This window comes from Gouania willdenowi, chromosome 19 (genome assembly GCF_900634775.1).
Source record: "Gouania willdenowi chromosome 19, fGouWil2.1, whole genome shotgun sequence".
Taxonomy (NCBI): domain Eukaryota; kingdom Metazoa; phylum Chordata; class Actinopteri; order Blenniiformes; family Gobiesocidae; genus Gouania; species Gouania willdenowi.
The window spans coordinates 12,787,663-12,814,794 of NC_041062.1; the positions used below are offsets into that span (position 1 = coordinate 12,787,663).

At 37.9% G+C, this 27,132-nt stretch overlaps 1 protein-coding gene across 1 annotated transcript; it reads right to left on the reverse strand.

The window, feature by feature from the left end:
• Positions 1-10,056: 10,056 nt before the first annotated feature.
• sbk1 (SH3 domain binding kinase 1) lies at positions 10,057-27,132 on the reverse strand. Its single transcript, XM_028476242.1, has 4 exons — positions 26,645-27,132; positions 13,990-14,231; positions 12,615-12,817; positions 10,057-12,146 (listed from the first exon to the last, which is right to left on the reverse strand). Exons 1-4 carry the CDS (start codon positions 26,680-26,682, stop codon positions 11,316-11,318), a joined length of 1,314 nt encoding a protein of 437 aa, XP_028332043.1. The 5' UTR covers positions 26,683-27,132; the 3' UTR covers positions 10,057-11,315.

The window sequence follows — 27,132 nt, forward strand, 5'->3', positions numbered from 1 at the left end:
GTTCCAGAAGCTGATTAGTGCATAATTGAAAGCGACAACACTGATTACGAGAAGCGCTCCTGCAGCATCCCAGGGGGGTTTTACAAGTATCAAGCTGGCCACAACATGGGAAAGATGCTGTTGTCAACTGCGGCCCAAAAACACTGCTGCAGGATTAATTATGGAAGTCTGTTATAACACGTCTTTCTTCATTTCTTCAACATTGACCCTCACCATGACCCGCAAAGCTGTCATCACAATGGTTGATTATGTTTGGTTGGTGGCTTCGCTTCCTGGAAATAGTGACCAGAATCAGGCTTATGTGAAACACTTCATTTACTGAGAGTGCTTTTAGAATATCTGGATGATCCTGTATTAAAGTGAGAGCAGAAACTTTCCCAGACAACACTTGGACGCTCTCACGAAAATAATTTCATTAGTTCAGTGTCACTTTACTTGAACTTTTATACATAAAGGCTGACATTACACTGTCATTATTATGACATGACACCTGCCATTAGCATGAATAAGGCTTAATGAAGGCTGTCATTAAGTGTCATTCGTTACCCTAACCCTTTGTTACCCTAACCCTAAAACCAACCCTAACCCTAACCCTAAGCCAAATGAAGCATGACAACCTAAAAAGATAAGAAATACTTAAAGCTGCTATCCAGAGTTTCTGAGAGAATGTCTCGATGTCCCGCCCTCAACAAGCTCTACTTCCTCCCCTGCCTCTGCCAATCTACCAGAAGCTACGCCTCTACGTTTGTGCAAAACCTAACAAAGTCGCATAACTACAAAAACTACACTTTTATTGTGAAAGTGCCATAACTTTTGATTCTTGCATTTGTATAAGGGTCTATAGGACGAAGGAGGGACTTATATGCATTAATGTATAAGAATGACCACCGGCAGTAGACTATGTGAAAGACTTGATAGGTATTTTTTTTGCATTTCAAAAGAATCATACATAAACATAGATTTCTCAGAAACTCCGGATATCAGCTTCAAAGCTGCTATTCGGAGTTTCTGAGAAACGTCTCGATGTCCCGCCCTAAACAGCCTCACTTCCTCCCACTGCCTCTCCCAATCTACCAGAAGCCACTCCTTCGCGGAACGTAACAAGGTTGCATCAGGTCGTATTGATATATGTCTATGGGTCAGGTAAGAGACAAAATCATATTTACCTGTTTGCTGTTGTGACGCGTGGCCTTGTTTCCGTGCACAGTTCCGCATTCACTTTGATTGACAGTCTCAAAAACAGGAAGTCGGGAGCACTCTGCAATCGTTTTCATTTGTATCGGGGTCTACAGGACGAAGGAGGGACTTATATACACTAATGTATACGAATGACCACCAACAGTAGACCATAGTAAAAGACTAGTTAGGTATTGTTTGCATTTCAAAAGATTTACACATAAACATAGATTCTCATAAACTCCAGATGTCAGCTTTAAGTTTCAACATGCTACACTTTAATTATCTTAATTTATGCAATGGTTTCATTTTCAAATGAAATGACTTTCTCAAGTCACTAATTACTTTTACTAATGGAAACATGTTTTGACAATTCAACAATTATGTAAGATTTTATCAAACTTTTGAAAAACATCTAAATCTAAACACTAAATCTTTACCATCTGTAACAAAAAACCTATCTGTGATACTTATTCACATTATCAAGTGCAGCAGCATTTAACTGTACTAAGCCACTGACTACGTCCGTCATCCATATTTATTGTTATGAGTTTGAAGCCTGGCAAAGTAAATTACATTTTAGACTGAACTCATTGGTGTCTAGTGCTGCTAGAACAAGCCTGAGGGCACCTCCAGTGGTCCTTGAGGGCTACCTGGTGCCCGCGGGCACCGTGTTGGTGACCTGTGCTATACTGAAGTGCCTGCACTGAGATGAGTTTAACACGTCTTGCATAATGTAAGACGTGACGTAAAAGAAAGTGAATACATTAGGCAAATAAGTGAATTTAGTAGGAGACGCATTGATTTGTTGGAACGTGTCGCCTCACACATGTACAATAATTTGACACAAATCATTTCTTATTACTGTTTATGGCGTTCAGAAATGTAATGGCTATTATTTAGTGTGTCACTCAAACAATCGAACAATGCTCTCAGGCTGGGATTTTTAACCCTTTCATTGTCTTTGCAAATGCAGTTCTTGTTCCTTACTTTACGTAAACAACTTTTCAGATGTTTTCCATTGTTTTTGTTTGTGAAATGTGATATTGGCAATATTTTTGCTTTTTGTTATTCATAAAAAAAACAACTTTTTTTTTTTCTCTTTCTCTTCTTTGGCTCTGTCATTAATTCTTGCCTTCGGCTAAGTAAAGCGTGAGCGTAGTGAAGGAGCGCAGCATCGGCAATGACAGATGTTGGTGGGTGGCACATGAGCGTCTCATGGCAGCTGACAAAACACACTTGGTAGCGAGCATGCAGACAGTGTTTCTGTTCGGAGAGCTGATTGTTTGGAGAAAAAAATAAAAAAATAAATAAAGTGTCAACACACAAAGCTTCATAAACAGGCACTACTCTGTGAACAGAGTAAATACATCAGAGCAAGCAGTAAAAATCCCAAACAATGCAAAAATCTAAATTCATAGATTTAAACTCTGGATTCATGATAACACCATCTGCTTCAGAATTATGCAACACTTCCTTCTGGTGGAGTAAATCCAATGTATTTTTAAATATTTTCCAACAGTTACTATTTATAATCGATCTGTTTTTTTTGTTTTTGTTTTGTTGGATGCATTTTGGCCTGAGGAATTCATGAAACTAGAGCTAATACATGACCATGATGATCTCAAACCTATAAATATAGAAACTTATGACACCACTGCAGGCAGTTTTCCACTTTTTCATCCTTGACTCTGAGTCCAGTGGTAGATCATGAGGTCAGATCTGGTCCTGTTGACAGCATGTGTTTAGAGCAGGTGAGAAGATCATCAGATCCAGGTTTTTGTATCAAATATCAGAATTCGAGATGGAAAACTTGTCACAGAGCATATGTGGATGTTGTAGGCAGCAAGTATTTTGGACCCATTATAGACCTAGTGTAATTATACAACCTTCTGAGATGATAGTTTTGTGAAAAAATGTCATACTTCATACCTATTTGCTAGTTTTATTGAAATTATTATCCACCAAATGTATTCATCTATATTTACATTTAGTTTTTACTGAATAGCGGTGAAAATTGTGGGGATGGGAGATGAGCAGTTGATGGGCGTTGATGTGTTACATTGTCTCGTATGAAGAGGGCAGATCATGTGCCAAGTCTTTCGGGGAGAAAAACGAAGAGGCGATCAGAAGCAAAGATTAGATAATAAGACTGCTGGAGCTCGCATGATGCCTCCACATGAAGCAGAGAATAAAGGATATTGGTTTCTGCAACAAGAAATAGATTTCAAAGCTTCTTCCAAACTGGGATCACCACTGTTTCCATAGCAATGATGGCAGACAAGCAAACTAAAGTATGATACAAGGAAGCGTTTCCATACAAACCAAAGGCCCACGTTTGAGGATAGAATCAAACTTAGATCATCCGTTATTTTCTTTGCTCTAAAATCCTTTCACTTCATCTGTTTTGTGCTGTGATCGGTTTCATGTGACGTGCGAGTCTGCGTCTGAAAGAGTGGAGGAACATCCTGTCTCAGTCGGCTCCTGCTGGGATCACGATCCCAACCCACTTCTAAACCTGAAGCTGCTTCCTTGTGATTCTGGGATGGGATGACAGAATGGGATTGATACTGCGTTGTGATTTCTCTGTGATGTTAAAGTAAGCCAAAAGAGATTTTACAATTTAACATTTATGTGATGTCCATATAACCCAAATAGGAAGTTTTCTTCACCATGTTTTGTGTTTCTGTGGGGAGTTTGCATGTTCTCCCCCTGCTTGCATAGATTTTCTCCCACAATTCTCTGAATTAGCCTTTAGGTGTGAGTGGTTCTGTCTTTATGTGTTTGCGCTGCAATGGACTGGCTCCATAACCAGGGTGTACGCCCACCTGGAGACCTCTGTGAGTTGCATCAATGTTTTCATCAGGTTATAAAGTGAGTATTTTTTTTTTTTTTTAAATCACAATTTGCAGTTTGTGAGGAGTTTCCATCTTTTCCCTGGTTGTGTTTCAGAATCAGAATCAGAATTCCTGTTATTGTCATTGTACAAAGTACAACGAAATAGCAAATTCCCCAACGCAACATTCAAGTACACTTAAAGATTCAAGCCAGAACAGACACAGTTATCTTAACAAAACAACACAAGGTATGGAAAAAGTTTGTCAGAATAAAAGTGCATTGGTATATAAAGTTCATTAATATAAAAGTGCATGAGGTATAAAAAGTCCAAAGTGCATGAGGTATAGAGCGAAGAGCAGCTGGACTTACGCGCGGCGCCATTTTTTAAGCTGTAGCTTCAAAATGGCGTTTGGCGTACTGTGGGAGGCGTTTATACCTCCCACAGTAGAAAAGCATCGGCCCTCATTTATCAACCTTGCGTGAAAATGGGCGCAAACCCGAGTGCCCACGTCGGACGACAGGACAAAACGTGGGATTTACACATAATTCGTATTTGACCAATCCCAGCGTACAACTGATCGGTGTTGATAAATGCGGCGGCTGAATTTCATCATCAACAACATGTTACGCCCTCAAATCTTCCTGGTTCGGAGGCCCCGCCCACTGAGGTCAAACAAACACTAGCAAGGAAATAAAGTATCGTCGAAGCTGAGGCGAAGAAAAACAAAGATGTTCTTTTTGGTGAAATTAAAACGCTTTGTGGACGAGAATAAGCGTTAAAAGTGTTGAAAGAAACCCAGACTGAGGTTTGAATTAAATCCTCAATAACTAACTTAACCAATGAATAATGTTGGTTAAAATTTAATTTTACTCACCCACAGCCTAAATGTGTAAATCCCGAAAAATAAGTTTAAAAAGTGTAAATCCGTGCTGTTTAATCAAGACAATTCTGGACATTTTGGTCAAGAAAAACTAGACGAGTCAGGCTGGTGAAGCTCTATTGAATAAAATAGCAAAAGATAGTAAAGCTACACTTTGTGAATTTTTCAGTTTCTTTATACATATAACACCATGAAAACTATATAAAATAATAGCAGAACACCAAACTGCAGTATGTTATACCACAGCATGAATGGTTTGGGTGTATGTAAGCTGTTGCCATAGTTTCTCAAAGTGTTGCATCCTTTTTTTAGAGCGAGTTGTTGGGGATAATCTGAAATATAAGCAGTGACATGAGCTATGACAGTGAACGGTCTACTTGTCAGTCACACTGTCACTTTGTGTTACTGACTTCAGCATCTGCAGAGAGAACCTATACTGAGGAGGATGTGATGGAGCTCGCAGAGCTGCATTTCACTCTCAACACTGCTGGACCCTCTGCAGGCTTTAACCTACACAGCCAGGAATCAATGTGCTTTAGCAGGTAATCCTCCAACACTTGTAATTTAGGAATCATTGCGCTTTGAGGAAACCTGTGGGGAATCAGTGCAGCCGGACCCAGAGGAGAAAAGTAATGGATTACGTCACTGTACCAGTAATTGAGTTGAGAGTAATTTTACTTGTACTTTACACCTAACCATGACTGAGTAAATACAAAAAATAAGCATTAGCCTATTATGTTGTTACCCACATGGCACATTTGGCATGGCACTGTTTTAGAGTTCATACATTTAGCTACTGTACATCCTTAGAGCCTGATAATTGTATTTTGAATTGAATTCATTGGTTATTTTATTTAAAAAATAAATGTACATTTAAAATGTTATTTCATTTTATACAGAAAATAAATGAAGTTCCAATTGTGCGTGTGTAAGATCTTGTCTCTTCCTTTTTAAAGTTTATCCATGAGATGTTTACTGTACGCAAGGGAACCGTGGCAACATTTATTACCAAAGATAAACATGGGGGTGAAAGCAACTAGTAACTGAAATTTTGAGTACCATCTAATTGTGCTACAATGTACTTATACTTGAGTCGTTCCATCGAGATGGATTTTGTCTTCTTTTTGAATAGTGTGTCAAGTTGAGGTTTCGCTTATTCAGACAAGGTTTTTCGGGAAATGTCTTATCTCCATGATAGGTGAAGTGAATCTCGCTGGAACTTTTACATGGAAGTCAAGTAAACTTCAAAGGAACCATCAAAGGCAATCAGCAGAACTCCTCTGACGACGGCTGGCATTTGACAAACAAGTCCAAACAAGTCAGGAGATTAAAAAAATAAAATAAAAAATCCTGAAAAAACTTGCACTTGAGTATTTTATGTATGACTTACTTGTACTTGAGTACAATTTCAATCAAGTAACAGTACTTGTACTTGAGTATATTCAGTACTCTTTGCACCTCTGGACGAACTTCACTTCTACTGCTTGTTGCTGTTAAACAAAGGAAAAACACAACAATGACATGTCCAGAGAATACCAAGACAAACATGTGGTTGTTTATGCAGAAGAAGAAAAAAAAATCATCCTGCATTGGGCTGATTGCATGAAATGTATTCTTCTAGTAATTGGGGCTTTTCTGCTGCCAACTGGGAGCTGAAGCCATTCACAGCCAAAGTAGAGGCTACCACAAAGGACAAGCTCTCACTGTCTACACAAACCCTGTGTTATGGCTGACCTTTTCTTTTTTTTTCCCTGTTCTGTCTGAGCTGATTAGCTTCTCTCGGTGGCAGATACAACACAGCGTACCACCCCTGTCAAAAATCCAGCCTGGGAACAACTTCACCTAATGGCTCCAGTCTGACACAACAGCTGAAATGGAGGCTGATTGATAAACACTTCTTCTTCTCCTGTCTGCCATTTTCCCCCCGTCCTTGAACTCAACAGCTCTCTCAGGGCTGCAGATCCGGCTCCTATCTGCACACGTGTTAATTGGAGTTTCAGATGAAAGTCGGGTTTATTAAAGCATGCTGGTGATTGCTGGAGAAACGTAGGAGAATAAAAGCCTTCATCCTCAGTTATTGAGTCCACACAGAGCTTTTCTTGTAAGAACACAGAAAAAAAACCCCAGAAGCCAAACCATGTGGTGCATAAATTTATTTCAACATATATTAACATTTTATTCATTTTTTTTTTTTTTAAATGTATTTCTTTGTTAAAGACACAGTACATACAGTATCTACATTGGAATTCTACCACATGATTTGTTGGCAGGAGTAACTGTTTATCACATAATAAAATAGAGGAAGATAAGCCTTGAAAACATTTCATCATAAATTCTGACAGTTACTGTCATAACAGTCAATGAAAGACGATGGTTCACGTTGTCAAAACAAACTGGAGTCTAACAAAGTCCTTGTCTCGGATGTATAACATCATAACAGCTGCTCGAACAAACACATGTAATCAAATATATTAAAAGCCGATTTCTACTCATTTTCAGTCATGTTTCCATCTATACGATCCCTGAAAAATAAACGTCATTTCACCAATTAAAACCTTGCATATAAGTATAGCCTGTGTGCAAATTACAGTAAAACCTATATAAAAACAATACCTTTAAATAATGTGATGTAACATCCAGCCACAAGTCTCTTTAGTAATTCTATCTAATAACCCCACAGTAGTCCATACATATATCATCTTTTTAATCTAATTTGATAATAATCACGACTACATGTGAACAAGATGTTCACACAAGTTCAACATTTCAGTTTGCTTTTAGATTTCTCAAGAACCCACAAGTCTATTTAATGTTCCTCTTTTTGTAAAGGCATAATCCAGGCAACTCAATAACTTACATGAAACACAGAATCCTCTTATTAATGGGACAACCAGGAATTCAACTAAGATTTCCTGAGAAGGACCATAAACATAGTTAATTTGTTAATCTTTTAAATGTTTTTTTTTTCTTCTTCTATTTAAATAACTGGATATGATTTCATAGTAAGAATCACATTGATTAATTATTCTATGTTCAAGATGTGTATCACGTTATGACTTATACTGTAATCTGTGACCATCTGTGATTTTTCTGTGAAGTTGTGTTCAAAGATCTATTTCATCCTCATCTTTTTTTAATCTAGATTTAATATGAACAGAATAGCACAGTATAATTAGTGTACTGAGAATTCCAGGTGCCACAGTGGGGGACAGTCGCTCCAGTGGTATCTGTCATTGTGTCCCTGGGCAAGACACTTCACCCAGTGTGAGTGAGTGAGTGTTGGTGGTGGTCGGAGAGACCGATGGCGCACTACGGCAGCCTCGCTTCCATCAGTCTGCTGTGGCTACAATAGTAGCTTACCACCACTAAGTGTGCAGTGAAGTGAAAGAATAATGCCCTAATTCTGTAAAGCACTTTGAGTGTCTATGATAAAAGCGCTATATAAAATCCAATGCATTTTTATTATTATTAAATATCACAAAGGATTACCTCCGAACAAATCCCATGAAGCTGCAGACTAGTCTCCTCTGCTAAAGCTTCAGGCTCCATGAGGAAACAGTCCAAAACAAGGACGGAAAGGGAGAAGAAACAACAAAGACTGTCATCTCCTATTTTTTTAAGGTCACGTATTCAAAAATTAAAATGTGTAAATAAATATGCCTGACAGAAAAAAAAAAAAAACAGGAAATGTGCATCTGCAGAAACTGGCATCCAGTCGAATATGCAAAGTGACAGTGAGGAGAAGCTGTGGAAGAAGGGCCGGAAACCAGTCGTTTCATTTAGTGGCGCAATTAAACCTGATGCACACGAGAAGGACCGGGGCTAAGCCTGAGGAGAAGTAGTGCTGTTACTATAGCAACAGAGGTGATGAGCTGTCACAAGAGCGAGCAAAGTGGAGAGGGTAAGAAAAGGAACAACACACAGCATCGCTAACATGATAACGCGGCAAAGCATCCCGCTCCAACCAGCAGCGCTTTCTAGAAGCTGTTATAATTAGTTGGATCTGACACGGAGGTCGTCAATCCAGGCTATGAACACCTGGGATCTGCTGTTCAAGCCAAGTTTACAGAGGAAGGCAAAGAGAGAGAGAGAGAGAGAGAGAGAGAGAGAGAGGGGTAAAATGGCACTTATCACCTTTAGCTGAGATTGTCAAACAGGTTGCATTAAGATGCTACACATGAAAAGATAAGATGGAGTTATGGTAACTGGACACGTAGGAGTAATGGGTAACATTTTACTTGAAGTTTTATACATAAGGCTGACATTACGCTGTCATTAGCATGAATAAGGTATCATGAAGGCTGTCATTAAGTGCTGTTCGCTAAATTATGTCACCTTTTCCAGGCGCGTCTCACCCGTGGGGGATGCGACACCCACACTTTCATAAAAGCTAAAATTCAACCCCCTCACTTTTCACAGAGAAATTGATTGTTGAAAATGTATTTGTCTAGTTAGATTGATTGAATAGTGATCAAGCCAATCACAGCCAGCCATTTGATGTGTAAGTAAAGTGACAAAAAAAGAGTAACAGGTGGCAAAAACGTGGCAAGAAAAGAGCGAAAAGTGACTAAAATGGGCCAAAAACAGTCAACAGTTGCCAAAAAAGGGCAAATGAAGTGAACCAGGTGGTATGTTAATGGCAAATAGTAGCTTAAATGGGCAAAATGTGGCAAATAATAGTTAAAAAAGGGCACAAATGTGGAACAAAAAGAGGCCAAAATGTAGGGAAAAAAGGAAACAAGTGGTATTCATTGGTCAAAAGTTAGCTTATTTGAATGAAAAGTGGATAAAAAAAAAAAAAAAAAAAACGAAAGTGTCGAAATTAACTTGCAAAAATTGGAAAAAAATAGGGGGGAAAAAATGATATTATTGGCAAAAGGTAGCATAAGTCTGGAAAAAGTGTCAGAACTTTTTGAAAAGGGGCAAAGGAAGTTGGTAAAGGGAGTTAAACAGTTTCCCCCCTTTTAAGGTTTTCTGGGGGTGTGATAATTATAATTAATACATAAAGAGCCACATGTTAAGCATCACTGACTTCTTCTTCTACATGTCCTCTGATAATGTAGTGGTGCTGGTCTGGACAGAAAATGCCAGGGCTAGTCCTAGTTCACCTCTGGGGTTAGGGTTAGTGTAATGCAGGGTTAGGGTAACGAACGACACTTAATGACAGTCTTCGTGACACTTTATTTATCCTGATGAATGAATTCAGGTGTCATGTCATAAAAATGACATATAATGTCAGCATTTATGCATACAATTTGAAGTAAAGTGTTACCCATTACTTTTACATGTCTCGTTGTCATAACTCCATGTTATCTTTTCATGTTTACAACCTTAATGCTATCTAAACTCTGCTAAAGGTAAAGTGCTATTTTCTTCAGTGAAGTGTTACAGAGTAAAGTCCTTTTACCTGAAGGTATAGGTAAAAAAATAACTCACGATACACTTAGTATATAAACCGCAGCTGTGAGGATGTTATACAATGTGACAGACTGTATATGTTCACATATCGTGGTGCTACATACAGTGGCACTACATGTAAAACCCCAAAACATCTATGCCCATAATAGAAAATTAGTACTGCTACATATTTCATCTACCTGATATGACGAACTCAAATAAATATCAAACTCTCTACAATACTTGTCAAGAGCTGTTTCCTTTTTTACAAAAATCTTGTGCTTTCAGATTTGGACGATACATACACAATTCTAAAACACATAAAGCAAGTAGAAAAACATTAGAAAGAATTTTTTTTCTCGTTGAAAGTGACGGGATGCGTCACTCGCTAAAGGTTTTTGATATTGAAAACAGGAAACAACCCACTGAAGTGTCCTGAGTTGATGCCTGCCAGAGTCACGCTCAGTCTGGACACTGACATGAAGAGGCGTCTCGTACAAACGGCTACATTGTAACATTGATTCTGTTCAGTCTCTCGCTGCAGTGTACGTGTGAAAAACGATGGAGAAATCACCAGATCAATCTGTCGTCACCTGACCACATGTAATGTTTGTGGATCTTCCTTGAACCAATGCAATTGGAAGTGAATCTATAGGTGTATTCATTAGCACCGTCACTGTGTGTGTGAGCAGGAGATAAGAATGAAATATCAGGATGGCAGAATTTAACTGAGAAGCAACAGCTCGCTCTGAGATTCAGCTTTCTCCATTTCCCAGCTTCACAATCAGTCTTTGGTCACAAATCAAATCAAGTGGCTTTGAAAGTGCATGATTATCTTTCCGAGAGTGCACCACTGATTGATGCGGTCCCTTTTTCCGAGCCTTGGGATTGAATCCTGAGCTTTTTATGGTTAAATACCCTTGTTTTTGTTTTGTTTTTCCTCCGCAGGGGAGTCGTTACCTTCTTCATGGTTTGCTTTGATCGGAAAAGACGTCCAGGCTTCAGCTGAAAAATGAGTGCTGGTCACACACAGATTTCGATGGCTGTCGCCATCACCATCTGGCTTTTGTTTTTGTCTCGACCTGGAGATTGGTGCTGTCCAGTCTCTTCTCTAGGAGACAAAGGGTCAGAGAGGACGCTGCGTTTGAGCGGCGCTGGGCGGAGGCAGGATGTTCCTGGAGGGGTGGAGGGCTCAGGTTGTCTGTGCGAGGACCGGGAAGTAGTGGACGAGGAGGAAGAGGAAGTGCAAGTACCCGTGCACACTCCCGAGCTAGACCTTTCCCCTCTTTTTGCTCGGCAAGAAGCCCGACGTCTTAACTCACTGATGAGCTCATATTTGACAAAGCAGAAGACGTCCTTGACTCCGCAGCGTTTTTCCGGCTCAGCTGCCAGCAGTCTCTGAAACATGCGTAAAGCATCGTCGGTGAAGCGGCGCCACTGTGATGGATACGTTCCCACAGGGCAGCCTGCTTTCTGCCAGCGCCGAAACTCCTCATAGAAGGCATCGGCTGGAAGAGCTGCCTCCCAGGGGAAATTTCCAGTGAGCATACAGAAGACCAGAACACCAAAGGCCCATACGTCCAGACTGGTGGTGACGAGGAAACCCTCAGTACGGCTAGCCCGGCACACCTCGGGTGCTGTGTAGGGAATGGTCCCGCTAACCCTTTTCACGCGGCAGCCGATGCGTCGGGTCATGCCAAAGTCAGCCAGCTTGATGCGGCGACATTCACGGTCAAAGAGGAGAACGTTCTCAGGCTTGACATCTCGATGCACAAGATTTTTACCATGCATGAAGTCCAAGGCCAAGCCGAGCTGCTGCATACATCGTTTGACCATGTCCTCAGGCAAACCCACCTAGGCAAGAGAAAACCAAGAGTCAGGAAATACATAGCACATAACAACACGCACTGGGATTTTTCTTCAAGGGATTTGGTTGTGTAGGAGGTGGAAGCGTTGTCTGAAAATAACTTCATTGTGAAAATAACTTCCCTGGTAAATGCATATGTAATGATATGCTAAATGTGTCCAAAAAGGTGAGAGAAAAACAATCATCCAAGAATCTTAAAGAACAGTATCTGTTCAGCATTTTACAGCACTGATTTTTAACAAGCTTTCAGAGAAACTTTGTCATCAAGCGCTTCCAGCACATCAACCAGAATAGCACAAGTGTGAGCTTCACACAGTGCAAAAACCAGGACAAAGACAAGGCGCCGGTCCCTGGAGACCTTGTTAGAAGCTGCCATGCCTGAACAATGACACTGATTGGAACAGTCCTGACTGAGTGAGGTTGATGATTGGTAGAGGGAACTATGATGACGTTACCTGTGGGGGAATAATGTCAAAAAGGTCCCCGGCTGGGGCATATTCTTGTCCGAACACGTAGCAATCCTCAGTCTCAAAAAGCACGTCCAGTACTTTGATGATGAAGGGGCTGCAGCCAAGAGATCCCGTTAGACTGTATTCACGCAGGAAACTTTTAAGCTTCGTCTTGTTCTTTGTAACAAACTTCAGAGCCATCTTTGTACCTAGAAACACAATAAACATCACTTTTTGTCAAAATGTAAATGGGATTCGTGCTACCAACACGAGATTGAACATATTGTATTTTGCAAATAGAGGCATTAAAGATGTAAAGGTAGTAGAGATTTACATAAAGATGCTTTGTCATTTATATTCTGATATCTTTCTTAGTGCTGAAGAGAAAAACTTCAAATATGCTTTATTAAGACAGATATACATAGACAGGCAGGCAGACAGAATTTTTTTTTAATTTTTATTATTTATTTATTTATTATTTTTTTCAGCATGGAAAAACTTTATATTATAAAAAATGTATGATAAAATATTTAGTACTCTATTTAAGTTTCTCACCTGGCTTTCATTTTGAAAACAGATGTTCTTTATTTCTCTATAAACTAAACAGAAAGTATAGAAAGTGAAGCTGTACTGGGCGCTGTGTCACGCCGTTCAATTTGCCCACACAGATTGGCTTAACTTTCCCCACTCCTGCCATTGTCCTACCCTGACTCCTTCTTCCCTGTTCCCTTCCCTCTCACCTAGGTGTAACACTGCCCCCTTATTTTTATCATCCCTTTAATAAAGTGTTTCTTACCCTTCCTTAAGGAGGGCTGGTGATGGTCACCCTTATGCAATAAATATGCAATAATAAAACGTGCATTGCTGTCGCGAAAAGATTGCACAACATATAGTGTTGACCTTCAACGACAGCATGTGCAGACAAGATAAAAAAAATAAATAAATATTTATATTATATTTACTATCTATTCAATAGAGATGTCCCGATACAACTTTTTCATTTCCAATATGATACCGATATTGCAGCCTTGTGTATTGGCCAATACCGATATTGATCCGATATCAGCATGTATCATACATATTTTGTTGTGTGGAATGTTAGAAAAGTCTTGATCAAGTGATGTTACTCAAACAGAGAACAATAGTCAGCAACAGTAGGTATGAGAAAAACTGACCCATTTATTATCAACCGATTGGTTACATAAATTTTAACCATCAACATAATATCTACAGTATTCTACAATTGAAATCCGATATCGGACGGATATCGAGACACCCCTATTATTCAACAAACCCAGCATTTTTTGGTAATAAAAAAATGGATATATATTGCTATGTCTTACAGTGAGAAATAAACTAAAAAAAAACTGCACAGACTCACCCTGCGTACTATGTGCCACCAGGTCCACTTTGCCATACGTGCCCTTTCCCAGCTCTCGAATGTGCTCATATTGTTTGGCTACATCTGCTGCTGATAGAGAGGTGATGGCCAGGGCTTGCATGTCCTCCACTGGCACCCCTCCACAGTACGCCGTTTTGGATGTAGGAGAGCCCCCGCCGCTGCCCACCCTCCCTGGGCCAGATGGAGAAAGAGACAGGCTGGCCTTGACACTGTGGGGGAGACTGAAATAAAAAACAACTTAGTGTCAAATAAAACCACTACTGAAATACAAACTTCACTCATTAGTTATGAAAGATCGTCCTTCAGACAAAGTCCACATACTTGAGACTTGAGAAAGCTGTATCAGACCACCGTTACCATTTAATCAATTCAGAGAAGACATCAACAAGAGAGGGACTTTCAGTAAATGTATCAGATTTCCTACAGTCTGTCGATCACTGGCCCAGCAGTCAGATATGGCTTCGCTCAGACAGCACTTACTGGCAGACAGCAATGGGAAAATCAATACCAGCAGGTGGGAAGACATTGAAATGGAAACAAATGGAGGGAGTCTTCAGCATTGAGGTGTACACACACAGGCTGGTTAGACATGTCACAGAGAATCTACGACTACACTCAACACATCTCGTTTGTCTATGAATTTTTCATGCAGTAGAAATTGTTAGTGAAGCTGTGAAAGCTCCTTTTTCTCACCCCACACATCTTTTTTTTATTTTTATATGATTTTTTTTTTTTTTTAGCTCGAGCTGTGATTTTTTTTGGGCATTTTAGCTAAACTGCTGAGCTGAAAAAATTAAATACAGCAGAAGTTCCTGCAGCCGTTGTGTTTTGAATTGGGTCAGACTGATCCTGGGAGGTTTTCAAAAAAAAAAAGCACATCTACGGTTTTTTTTAATTGCAAGCTGCAGTCTGACAAAGTAAAGAGATCACACACGCGCCACCGACGACGGAGGAGGAGTGTCAGTGGTGAGCGGCTGAGCACAACAACGTTACAGTTTGAGCGAAGGGGAAAATAATTGAAATAAATCTATCGGAAAATGACACAATGCACGGATCAGGTTAATAAACATACCTATTGTCTGTGTCAACCAAACACCTGGCATCCGGAAGCACAACATCAAATTAAATCAACAAGACTCAAATAAGCAGAAGCAGTTCATTCTGATGGTTCTAGTCATTCGTCCATTACATCAACAGATTCAAAATGCATTTAGTAAGGAGGGATGAGAAATTACAAGTAAGTAGCTTATGACTCATAGGTTGAGTGTTAGACAGGATAAATGTGGTTATTTAGTCAATAATAACAAAAATAAGAAAAAACTGTAATTAGTTTTGTGTTTTTCAAAAAACAAGACTATTATAGGATGAGTTTATTGTACATTAAGGCTGTGTTTGAAATGTCACACTCTGTACTATGCAATACAAACTGAATAAGTATATACTGTCTACTATTAGGGCTGGGCAAAAAAAAAAAAAAAAAAACGATTTATTCGATTTATCGAATTTGTAGATATAAACAATTTTTAGTTTGCAAATTCGAGCTTAATTTTTTCTGACTTTTTGCGTTACGTCCTTGTGGGTATAACCGACCATATAATCTGCCACGGGCATGTTTAATTTTTATTCACACTATGCTGAGATGCTAAGGGAGTTTGTCTTTTTTAATTGTAATGTTACATGTTAATAAATTATGTAGTTCTCTGATTTCTTAATCAGAAATTTGGAGCTACTGTGAAGTTGCTGTGTGTACTTTTGCTTAAACCTGGGTTAAAGTTTGAACTTGTTGAATGACAGAGTCTTATTTACTTTTTATTTTGGGATTGTTCTATGCATTTTAACTCTTGAGGACAATCGCAGCAATAAAGTTGCACTTTTGACAATATATCTGTTGTCTGCGGTCATTTTTAAGGGTATTGGAAAAAAAATAAATTGAAAATCGAATCGAAACTCAAATTTTTCCGTAAAAAATCTGAAATTTTTTTTTAGGCAAAATCGCCCAGCTCTATCTACGATATACTATATAAGTATGATTAGGACGATGACCGATGACGACCGTTCCCACTGAAGTATACTTCCAAGTTTCCCAAGATGCATTTCAAACCTACAACGACATAAACCTGAAGCACACTGAGGCTAAATATCTCCACCCTTGAAAGTTCTGAAAGCATTTTAAGTGAGAAAGTGACCAAGTAGAATATCAACATGTGGTAATTTTATCCATAAAACTCACATATGCACATTTAATGTAGCGCAAGTCCCGATCCAATATTGATATCGGTCCGATATCAGCCAGAAAACGAATAATGGATTTTACTGGACTGCATCTAAAATCTCTAATATATATTATATTATATTTATTCAATTGTAGAATACTGTAGATATTATGTTGAACGTTGAAATGTATGTAATGTATGTAGCAATTGGTTAATAATAAATGGGTCAGTTTTTCTCATACTGTACCTACCGTTGCTGACTATTGTTCTCTGTTTGAGTAACATCACTGATCAAACCTTTTCTAACATTCAACACTACAAAATAAGTCATAAAAGTATGTAAGATTCGTGCTGATATCATATCGGATCAACATCGGTATCGCCCAATACTCAAGGCTGCAATATCGGCATCGTATTGGAAGTGAAAAAGTTGTATCGGGACTTTCCTTATTTAATGCCGACATTTTGGTGATTTTCGGAGACCCACCATTGTGCTAATGACCAAACTTCTGGTTCCCTTCAAAACAAGAGCCCTATTTACAAAAGTGTTTAAAAAGCAATGGAAAACAAGAAGAGATGCTTTTGTTTTGAAAAAGAGGATGAGGACGATTTTACATTCCGCTTGCAAATGCATCTTGGGACGGTTGAGTATGACTACGTACTAGGCGTGCAACAATTCTCGATAATGCATTGAACCGTTAGGTACGGCATCCACGATTCAATACTGACTTGTAAACCGTGGTTTTCACGGTTTGGCGTGTAGGCCTCTGCACTTGTCTGTCTAACACAAAGACATCACAAAGGCAGTAAATGTTCATCATCAGGGATTTGTAGCCGTTTTTGGTGATTGTAGATTGGGCTTCATCATCTTAAATATGCTGGATCCACATTACAAAGAATTGGCCAGTTTAAGTTTACTGAAAGTAATGAATTTTTGTTTATTTTATTTTTTGAATTCATATTTTCCCTCGTTGTGTCCATGGGTTGCCACGGTTAGGCACTTCTCCTTTGGAAGTGTTGTTTTATTTTTATATGTATTTTATTAAGTTTTTTATTTCATATCATAAAATATACCATACATAGGAATGTGTATGAATTATTTGTTGTTGCTTGAAAGTAAAATAAACCGTTTTAAAATAATCCCTTGATGTTATTTAAAATGTACTTAAAACACTTAACAGTGGAAACACTTTTTTAAAGGCCCGGGCCGATCAGAACCAAACCGTTTGAACACGTGACAAAAAAAAACCGAGGTACTTATTGAACCGTGGGGCTGACTGCATTGTTGCATCCCTACTACATACTCAAAGTTTTCATACTATCTAATGTGGACGCACTATATACATTTTGACGTCAGACTTAGTATGGAGTATATGTTAGGTAGGGGCTGTGTCTTGCCTGGCATCTGGCGATACGATTCATATCCCGATACATAGGTCACGATACATCCCGATATTAAAGTATAAAGCGATTATTGCGATTTTTTTTTCATATATATATGACTTAAGAAACAACTAATCTGTCAATGTGTACACCTTATGAGAACATTATGTATGAACATTTTTATTGGCATATTTTACACTCAAAAAACATTGGATTTAACCATCACTGGACGGTGAGGCAGACACACTGAGGCACGTTTCCTCTGACTGGCCCCGGAGCTTCCATCAGATTACAGCTTTAAATGAGCACTTACGCACAGATTTCCCCCTGTAGTCAGTACGTTTCAGCCTTCCAACACGGATTTAAATCACATTACTCGGCTACCACCAAGTCAACTTCCCTTTCTCCATTTTCATCGCAGAACTGGATTAAGGGATTGAAAACGTGATAAGCGGCTGGAAGTTTCCCCCTACGCAGCGGCAGTTAAGTATCCTCGGAGGTGTTGGGATGGAGTTAGGGGAGTTTCAACGAGACGATTGTGAGCAAAGTGTTTCCACAGAGGGGAGTCAAGGGAAGATGGTTGGTCAGGGTTGCACGGTGGCACAAATCAAAGGCCCTTGTGTTCCCACCTCTGAGAGGAGCAGCTGTGAGCGATCAAGCTCGTACACTGTCACATGACCCAATGATCTGCTGCAGTCTTTCCTCTGGCTCATCTCCATAGGCGGAAAGACGCAGGATTGATAAGTTAATTACAATTATGGTGTAATATAAACTGTAATTGGAATTGGAGAAAAAACTGCTGCTGTTGTAATCGTAATCGCTATAAAATTTGTCCATTATAAAGGGAGAATCATGTTAAAGTCCGTACACATATGCAGTTAACAATCATTAAATGTCACTTTTCTTAAGGATCATTTTACCACTTAAAAGAACATTTAAATCGAAAAACATTAAAACCTATATTTTCATGCATAAGGAAGAAGAGATGAAAAACCAATTTGATTTTTTTTTTTTTTTTGATATAATCTAAAGCTAATTTAAGACATGGGTCAAACTGACCCGTTATCATTAGAGATGCTAACGGAAAGCTAACACGGGAGGAAGGTTATGTTTTATGGGCTTATCTAATAAAGGCTCAGTATTGTGATTAATTGTAATTGAAATTTAGTAAATGACAATTGATTTTAAGGTGAAAAATAATCATTTCAATTTTAATTGTAATTGGAAAAAATACTTGTCACTGTAATCATAATTGAGTTGTAATTGAACATGGATAATAGAAGACATAATTGTAATTTGTCATTTAAAAATGTAATTGAACATGAATATAGAAAATTACTCTTAATATCTTGGAGCAGCGTTGGGGTCAATTCATTTTTTTCAGTTACAATTATGTTTTCAATTATCCATGTTCAATTACAATTCAATTAGAATTACAGTGACCAGCATTTTTTCCAATTACAATTAAAATTACAATTTTATCCACAGACAGTCAATTTAATTGCGTTCTAAATTACTAAAGTTCAATTACAATTAATCACAATAACTGAGCCTGAAATAAATTACCAAATTAAAGTTAACCTTCCACTTGTTTTAGCTTCCTGTTAGCGTATTTTATGATAATGGGTCCTAAATCAGCTGAAAAATACACTAAAAACTCTTTCCTATCTATTGGTTACCTTGTCAAGCTTACTAATCAATGAAAATATAGGTTTTAATATTTATGGTGTGGGCATCTGAGCATTTTTTGTGTCAGTATACCTCATTTTCTAAATGGTAAAATGTGGGAAAACTTAATATGAAACAATTGTTAACTCCATACATATATGTGTAGAACTGTACATAGAATTCTAACATGGTACCCCAGTTTTTCATTAAATTCTAATTAACAATTTTTTTAATTTTAATTATGTTTACAACAGCAACATGTTTTAAAAATTACAATTACAATTATAATTACGCCATCATTTTAATTACCTATCAATTACGTGATTACAATTATAATTGACTGAAATCGTGTCTTGGAGTCAATCTCGCTCCTTTCATAATAAAGTTGCAAACCTTTAAAAAGCAGAAGGCAGAACTAGACGATTGTTGCACGTTTGCTACAATCAATACTGTGTTCTATTTCACTTGCGATTAACATAAATTGCATGAGAAAAGAAAAGAAAATAGCATTTTTTTGGGGCAACAATCTGCTTCCCGTTCACAGTTTTCTCTACAAACATCGACTGAAACTAAATCTCCATTTATCTGTTATTCAAACTGTTTATTTTTCAAATAAACCATTTGACCATCAAACACGGTTCTGTTCGACTTTTGTCAAAACCGCTGCATCAGTAGAGATGAAACCTGTTGTGCCTCAATCCCCGTGCCTCCACGGATGATTAAAACGCCGCAGCAGATGACCTTTTGTTCTGAACACACTTACCTGGAAAGGAGAAGAATTAACTCTATGAAGTGATCATTTCTCTTGTCAAAGCTTTGATACGATTCATACGGAAAATAAATCTCACGTTTGTGCCGTCATTTCGTATCTTGTTATTATTGCAAAGTTCCCCAAGAAAAAAGACATGTCCCAACTGAGAAATAAATGAAAAGTCACATTTGATTTCATTCTCAGGGTTATGAATGAAATACCTTCCCACTGCCATTATTCCCAGGAGTTTACATTTCATTTCACACCTTTAAACCAGGGCTTTTAAAGCCTATAGAGACAAGATACAAGTGAACATAGAATATCTACATTCTACAGTATATTAACAAACACTCCAAATCTAAAAATAGGGGTTTCCACAACATTTATTTACCTGGATGCCACTTAATTCAGGGTTCCTACAGCTTAAGTCAAATTAAATTCAAGACTTTTTAAGAAATGTCTTAAGACATTTGAAATTAAATTTAAGACCAACTTTACAGTAAACATAATTGGGGGGAAAAAAAACGGACTAAATTAAATTAAATACACACAATGACAGTAAAATACACATAAAAAAAAGTCTAAAATAATCAAAATCACTCCAAAAAACACAAGATGACTACAACAATAGCCAGAAATCTATAAATACAAAAAAAAAAACATTAAGAAAAGCCATGAAAATTTTTTTTTTGTTTGTTTGACAGGCATTTTTTGTTATATTTACATATTCCCATGTTGTTTATACATTTAAAAAATAATAATAATAATAATGTTACCATTTATTTTGAAACGTGAGACTAATAACAATCATAAAATCATACTTATTATGTGTTAATATTTTGAAACATTGATTGAAGACATTTTAATGACAATTATTATTTTTAAATTTATGAATCTAATGCCTTTTTTAAGACTTTTTAAGGATCCGCAGGAACCCTGTAATTATTAAGAGGTATTTACATTCACAATACCACCCTACCACTATCTTTCCATTTTCTTCTTTTTGTGTGTTTATAATATTAATATAAAGCTAACAACAAAATTATATTAATCCCCTCGACCTCTTTCCAAAACCAATAGATTATTGCCAAAATGACAATGCACCTCTGTGGGTCACATTAAAAAGATAATAATAAACATCTTAAAAACATCCTGTGAATGTTTTTTTACCAGCCTATTAGTATCCGCCGATTTCTGTCTTGCTGTGGATGGACAGAGATAAACAAATCATTGAGTTCTTAAACAATCTATTATTCGATCAAAACTAAATGAGCTTCCCAGTGACAGACACGAACAGGTCGGACACTTTGTTCCTTATTTAGGCTTTAAAAAACAAATCAACTCCCACCAGCAGCTCCACGAAACATTAAACCAACAGAGTGAGTGCAATTAGTGGCTCCATCCAAACCCGGATGCAGAAACCTCTCGCTGTGCACTGATAGGTAAACAAGTGGCTCTGGCCATGGACTCTCACTTTGATAAATTACCCTATCTAAGCCCTGCCCAGCAGCGGACATGGAGGAATCCTGCTGGGTACCCTCTCCCTACACCTACCCCGCTCCTCATCCCTCAAACCTCCCTTTGGAGCCAACGCCTGCAGAACAAAAACTGCTGAAATGCTGGGAGATGGTTGGCTCTAGCTGCTCCGTGGAAAGAGACGCCAAGGTTAAATACAGCTAAACAATAGCTCGTGGGTAGAAAGCATGGCTTAAACCAAACATAGTCAACATTTTCACTTTAAAAATCCAAATAATTGCAGAGGCAGCTCATCATAACTACAGTGTGATTTCCTTTCAAAACTCATTTACATTACTAGCATCAGCTATTAGAACATACTGTACCGAACCATACTTTATTATAGTCACACAATCCAGTATCCCCCAAGCTATATTATTAAGCACACTTACACGATGATGGGGGTGTATCAAAACAGAGAGAGGGAGAGAGAGAAAATGCAGAAATCCCAGTAAGACGGAAGGGAAATATCCCTAAGTACCACATAGTCTGCATCTCTTTGATGTCAAATGCATGAGAAACTCCAACACAGGCTCAGTGAAATGGGGTCTACAGGGGGGTGTAGCTAAATGATGTAACAGCCACTAAGGAGGACGTACTGTAACTCCTATTTTTTTTTTTTCTTTCTTTCAGGTCAATATGACCTCTTCTTCAAACCAAAACACACAGAACGTTGTCATTCTTTATCCTGCACAAGCGCAATAGCCCCTAATTACAATCCATGTATTTAATGCAAGTCTCCATCACCCTTACTGATGTAAACCTTATAAATATTAATAGTTGACATAAAAGACAAATTCAACATTTTACATTACCAAGCTGAGAGGGGATATTTAGATGCGTAGGGTATGTTCATTGATTGACAGGGGTGTTATTACTGCTGCACTCACTGAGGTGATGGTTTAGCTGTATCTGCATTTGTTATTATTTTAATTTTTGGCCTCTGAAAGCATCATACTGGTACTTCTTTTTTTATTCGGTGTCCCATTTTATGTGTCTGATACGGGATATTTGATAAAAAAAACTCGCTGTTGGTGTGTCAGGGTTAGCTGTGTGTTAGCTACTTTTTTTTTTTTTTTTTACTTCACTATGAAATTAAAAATGTATTTGCTAATTATTAAAAAATTGGAAAACAAAATTATTAGTTGATTTTTCATTGACATATTTTAGGCAGTGGCTATCCGTATAGTTTCCGTATTAATATACTGACATTCTATACGTACGCAACGCCCCTATTTGTCCAGCTTTGGTTACGTGACTAAGACTAAATCTTACCTTAACCCTAACACTAACCCTAAAAATTGTTGCGATATTGGGTTATAACCTAACCCTAAACCTAAACCTAATCCTAATCCTAACCCTAAGACGCTACGTACTTGTACTTCAGTAACCGTACCAATAGCACCAGTGGTTGTCCGTACGATTCAACCGTACAAATAGACACTTTCAATATTTTATCATTTTAAAGACTCTTGATCGTCTATGAGTACCCGGGTCTGTGTGGTTCATTAATGGTAATATATCACAGGGGGGTAAATAACAATGTTTTCTCATCCTTTCAACAACATTTTTGTCAAATATGTCTAAAGTAATCCGTCGTTTTTTTTTTTTTTTTTTCTTTTTTCAAATCCAATGTAAACCATGTGCAAAAACGTTGTTTATCATTATGGTTAATACATACAGTACATTTTATTTCATCCTAATATATTCACCCGTGGAAGAATGGCTTAAAAATCCCAACTATAACACAAAGTACCGAACAAAAGAAAATCCATGTCGGCACATACGGCCGTTGGGTTTCATTACCAGCCTCCAAACTTTGCTTTCATGGGATTTGTGCTATCAAATAGTCAGCTGCTGATTCAAATGCATTAGGTAGCATTAACCATGAGATATCACCTGTCTGGCCTGGACAACGTATAAAAGCGAGGCCATCTATAAGTGGAGTGCCCCAAATGCTTTTTAGATCCATTTACTGTGGAGTGCATTAGAAAAGCAAGAAGAAACTAGAGCAGGACAAATAAAGAGAGTTAAAAACACAGTAGTGGATACTCAGTGCTAAGTGAGAGGTTGCTTGGTTGAATATAAAAGAATTAAATGTAGAACATCTTGTGAAGTTGAGAAAGCAACAATCACTGATATATACCTGATATATAACTATCCTAACTCACTTAGATAAGTGGATTTAAGCAGTGGTGACAAACTGATTAAACAAAAACATAAAGACAGCGTTTGGCTGGACAAAGTCTACGCAACTGCGATACTTGAGTGAAAGTGAATAAACTCGCTGTCAAAAATGACTACGTTACAAGTCAAATTAGCTTAGATTAGTTATACAGTATATGAAAGTATTGAAGTATTTGTATAAAACATTAAAGTCATTAAAAATGTTGAACCTCCTTTTCATTATCATAAGTGCAAGTCATAAAACACTGACGCACAATCGATTTCATGTTTATAGGAGAACAAACAAATAACACTGTGGTGCATTTAGGTTTGTGCTTATGAAACCCTATTTAATCAACCAAATGGCTTTTGATTATAATTACCGAGTGATTAAAGAACTGTTCAATAGGTTCAACAACTCACAAGTAAAGACGACTAACTCAGGTATTCACCAATACAACTGTTTTAAATCAGAAAACGCTTGCGTATCATGAGGTGTTTTCAGCAAAATCTAAATAACTAATGATGCAATGGTCAGTGTGCCATTTGTTCAGTTGGACAGACTTTATATTCCCACTTCCCAGCATTAAATCACTGTTTTAATGATGCTAATAAAAGGCCTGAAACATGCGTGTGATACATGCATGGCCATACAGAGGATCTTCAACCATCTAAGTGTTCGTCTCTGTAAAGAAACTGTCCAAACATCACATTTGCACATGACCCACCACCACTTTGCACTGACAAGCATGACATATTAATACAGGGGTGTCAAACTCGTCTTAGTTCAAGGGATACTTAGGACCAAGTTTGATCAGAATCAGATCAAACTTGGTCAGATCAGAAAAGTCCATGTTTTTGCAAAGGAAAAAAAAAAACACAATATCACACTTGTGATACACCAGTTTGCATTGTCACATATAAAAAAATATTGTAAGTCACTTGCAATACCCTTAATGTTAAGCAATTGGTTCGAATCCCTTTAATTCACAACCAATTTTCTCAAAATGTGGATTGTAATCTGACAAAATTCTGAGGGATAAATTGTGGAGATTTTTCAATATTCAATATTACTGCTAATAATGTAATACTGCAAGCCCATTGTATTTTAGCAAAGATTTATTGAATTTGGACGTATATGGTGATTTACAAAATCATCCTGCGGGCCAGACTACATACTCTGTCGGTCCAAATTTGGTCCTCAGGCCTTGAGTTTGACACGTTTACTAAAGGTATATAGAACTGGGTCAACCAATACAAGGATTAACAGAAACTGTTTTGACATTAGATTTGAAGCAATGAGAAAAAACGTGTGCGATGACATGAGAGAAAAGTCGTGACGAACAAAAGCATCTATAAAAGTAATGGAGGAAAAAGGACAATGTTTGTCTTTTAAATGTTGTGGAGTGAAAGTCAGTACAAATATTCAAACCACAAGATCACAAACCACTTGAAATAGATAACAATTTTGTTTTTTAGCATAGTTTTTGTCGATATATCGTTGATATAGATGCATTTTTATAGCTTATTTTGTATCAAAATACTTGTTTTAGGAGTCGCTGCTTTCTCTACCTGTCAGAACAGCTTAAAAAGCAGAGTTAGATGGATTTCTAATTGTGTCCTAATCCAAATCTACCACTAAACAGGCCACACTGCAGAACTCACTCACACGTGCTGTCCCTTAGAGGAGAAAAGGACAAAAATGGCACATATTGTGAAGCTGTTTGTTAATAAATATGCCATGTGTGGCATTTCGTATCAGCAAATTTAACCCAGGATCAAATTATCGAGATTGATATTTGGGCTGAACGATTAATTGAATTTTATCACGATATCATAAAACGCCATTTTCTAAACGCAAAGGCTGCAATTTTTTTTATTTTTATTTTTTTGTTATAATTTTTTTTAAGTTTGTTGGGAGCTTGATTTACCTAAAAAACGTCTGATTGGTTAAAGCAGACGTGATTTCTCCTTACTTTTCCTGCACTTAAAAATGTGTGAGGTTACTGACTGGATATATATATATATAATTGTTTTGTTTTTTTTAAAAATTTATTTATAGACTGTCCTGTTAAGTTCGGAGAGTGTTTAAGAAGTGCAGCCCACACGTTTACATGTTTCATGAAACGTAAAGTTAGCTAGATATGTTGCAGAAGTAAAACCACAGATTTGTTTGCTTTATTGTTGTAATCTGTGCTTTAACATTTATATCTTATATTTATTTAAAGTTGAAATAAATCTGAAATTGTTTATTATGAAACAGATTGATTTATTGCTTGTTTTCATTGAAAAATACATGACAAGAGGCCCTTGAAAAAATAATCGCATATTAAATCGCAATCGCGATATTAAGAAGGAAAAAAAATCCCTATTAGATTTTTATTTTTATTTTTTTTAAATCTTTCAGCCCTAATTGATATCATATATTGCCATTTTGAGAAAAAATATCGAGATATGATTTTTGGACCATATTGCCCAGCCCCTTGGGATATTGTAATTTTCTATATCTCGATACATTTTGAATCTCGATATATCACCAAGCCCTACTGTGTATTTAGAAACATTAATACCATCCCATCTCATGTTGATAAATGGTAATTGAATCTTCTTTTTTTTTTTTTTTAAAGCAGAATGCGTAAACTCTTATGCTGTATATTTCAGTCTATTTATAGTATTTTAGTCGAAATCGAAAACATTGCTTGAAATTTCTGCAGCTTGCAAAATAGTGTTAACAAAGGTACATTTACGCACAGGTATTTAAAACAGGAAAATAATGCACTTTACTGAACTAATAATGCAGGCATGGCCACTTTACAGGATTTCTGCCCCCTACCGATACTGTAAAAGGTTAATGTAGAAGGCAATGTATCCATTATTTTACAGAATGCAGGTTAAAAAATTGTCCTGATTCAGGACTGATGGGGCACATCTGACTCACCTGCCGGGGACCTGTCTCTCTGCTCCATGGTCCTGCATCCGCCCGGTGCGCAGAGCCGCTGATCGCTGCCTCTCTGCGGGAACCTGATGCTTGTCTGTCGGTCACAGCCGCTGAGAAACCCGCTGACAGGGTTCCCTTGGTGTAGATCTATCTACCGCAGAGTCACAACTGACAGGGCTTCAACGCTGTGGGTCCACGATGACGCGCTTGGAGACGCGCTCGGAGGCATCGGAGGATCAGAGGCGCGTGTGATGCGGATGCAGGAATGTGGAGTAGTGGGATCCCTCCTCTCAGCAGCCACCATCTCAACCCCACTGTGTGTTTATCTGTCGCTCCTCCAGTGGTCCGCCTGACCCACTTCAGTGCCACGCTCACACGCGCGCGCACGCACGCACTCTAATTCAGACGCTCAGCTGAGAGCTCTGCTTCTCTGCAGCATCCACACACAGCCCGACACCACGCCTCCTGTATGGTCCAGATGGAGTTGG

What these genes read in the sequence shown, in the direction of transcription:
- sbk1 (XM_028476242.1), bottom strand. Translation starts at nt 26,682, where the DNA reads ATGCAGGACCATGGAGCAGAGAGACAGGTCCCCGGCAG. An exon ending in GAGAGACAGGTCCCCGGCAG is followed by an intron (nt 14,232 to 26,644) that starts GTGAGTCAGATG and finishes TTTTTATTTCAG; the next exon opens with TCTCCCCCACAGTGTCAAGG. An exon ending in GGTGGCACATAGTACGCAGG is followed by an intron (nt 12,818 to 13,989) that starts GTGAGTCTGTGC and finishes TTGTGTTTCTAG; the next exon opens with GTACAAAGATGGCTCTGAAG.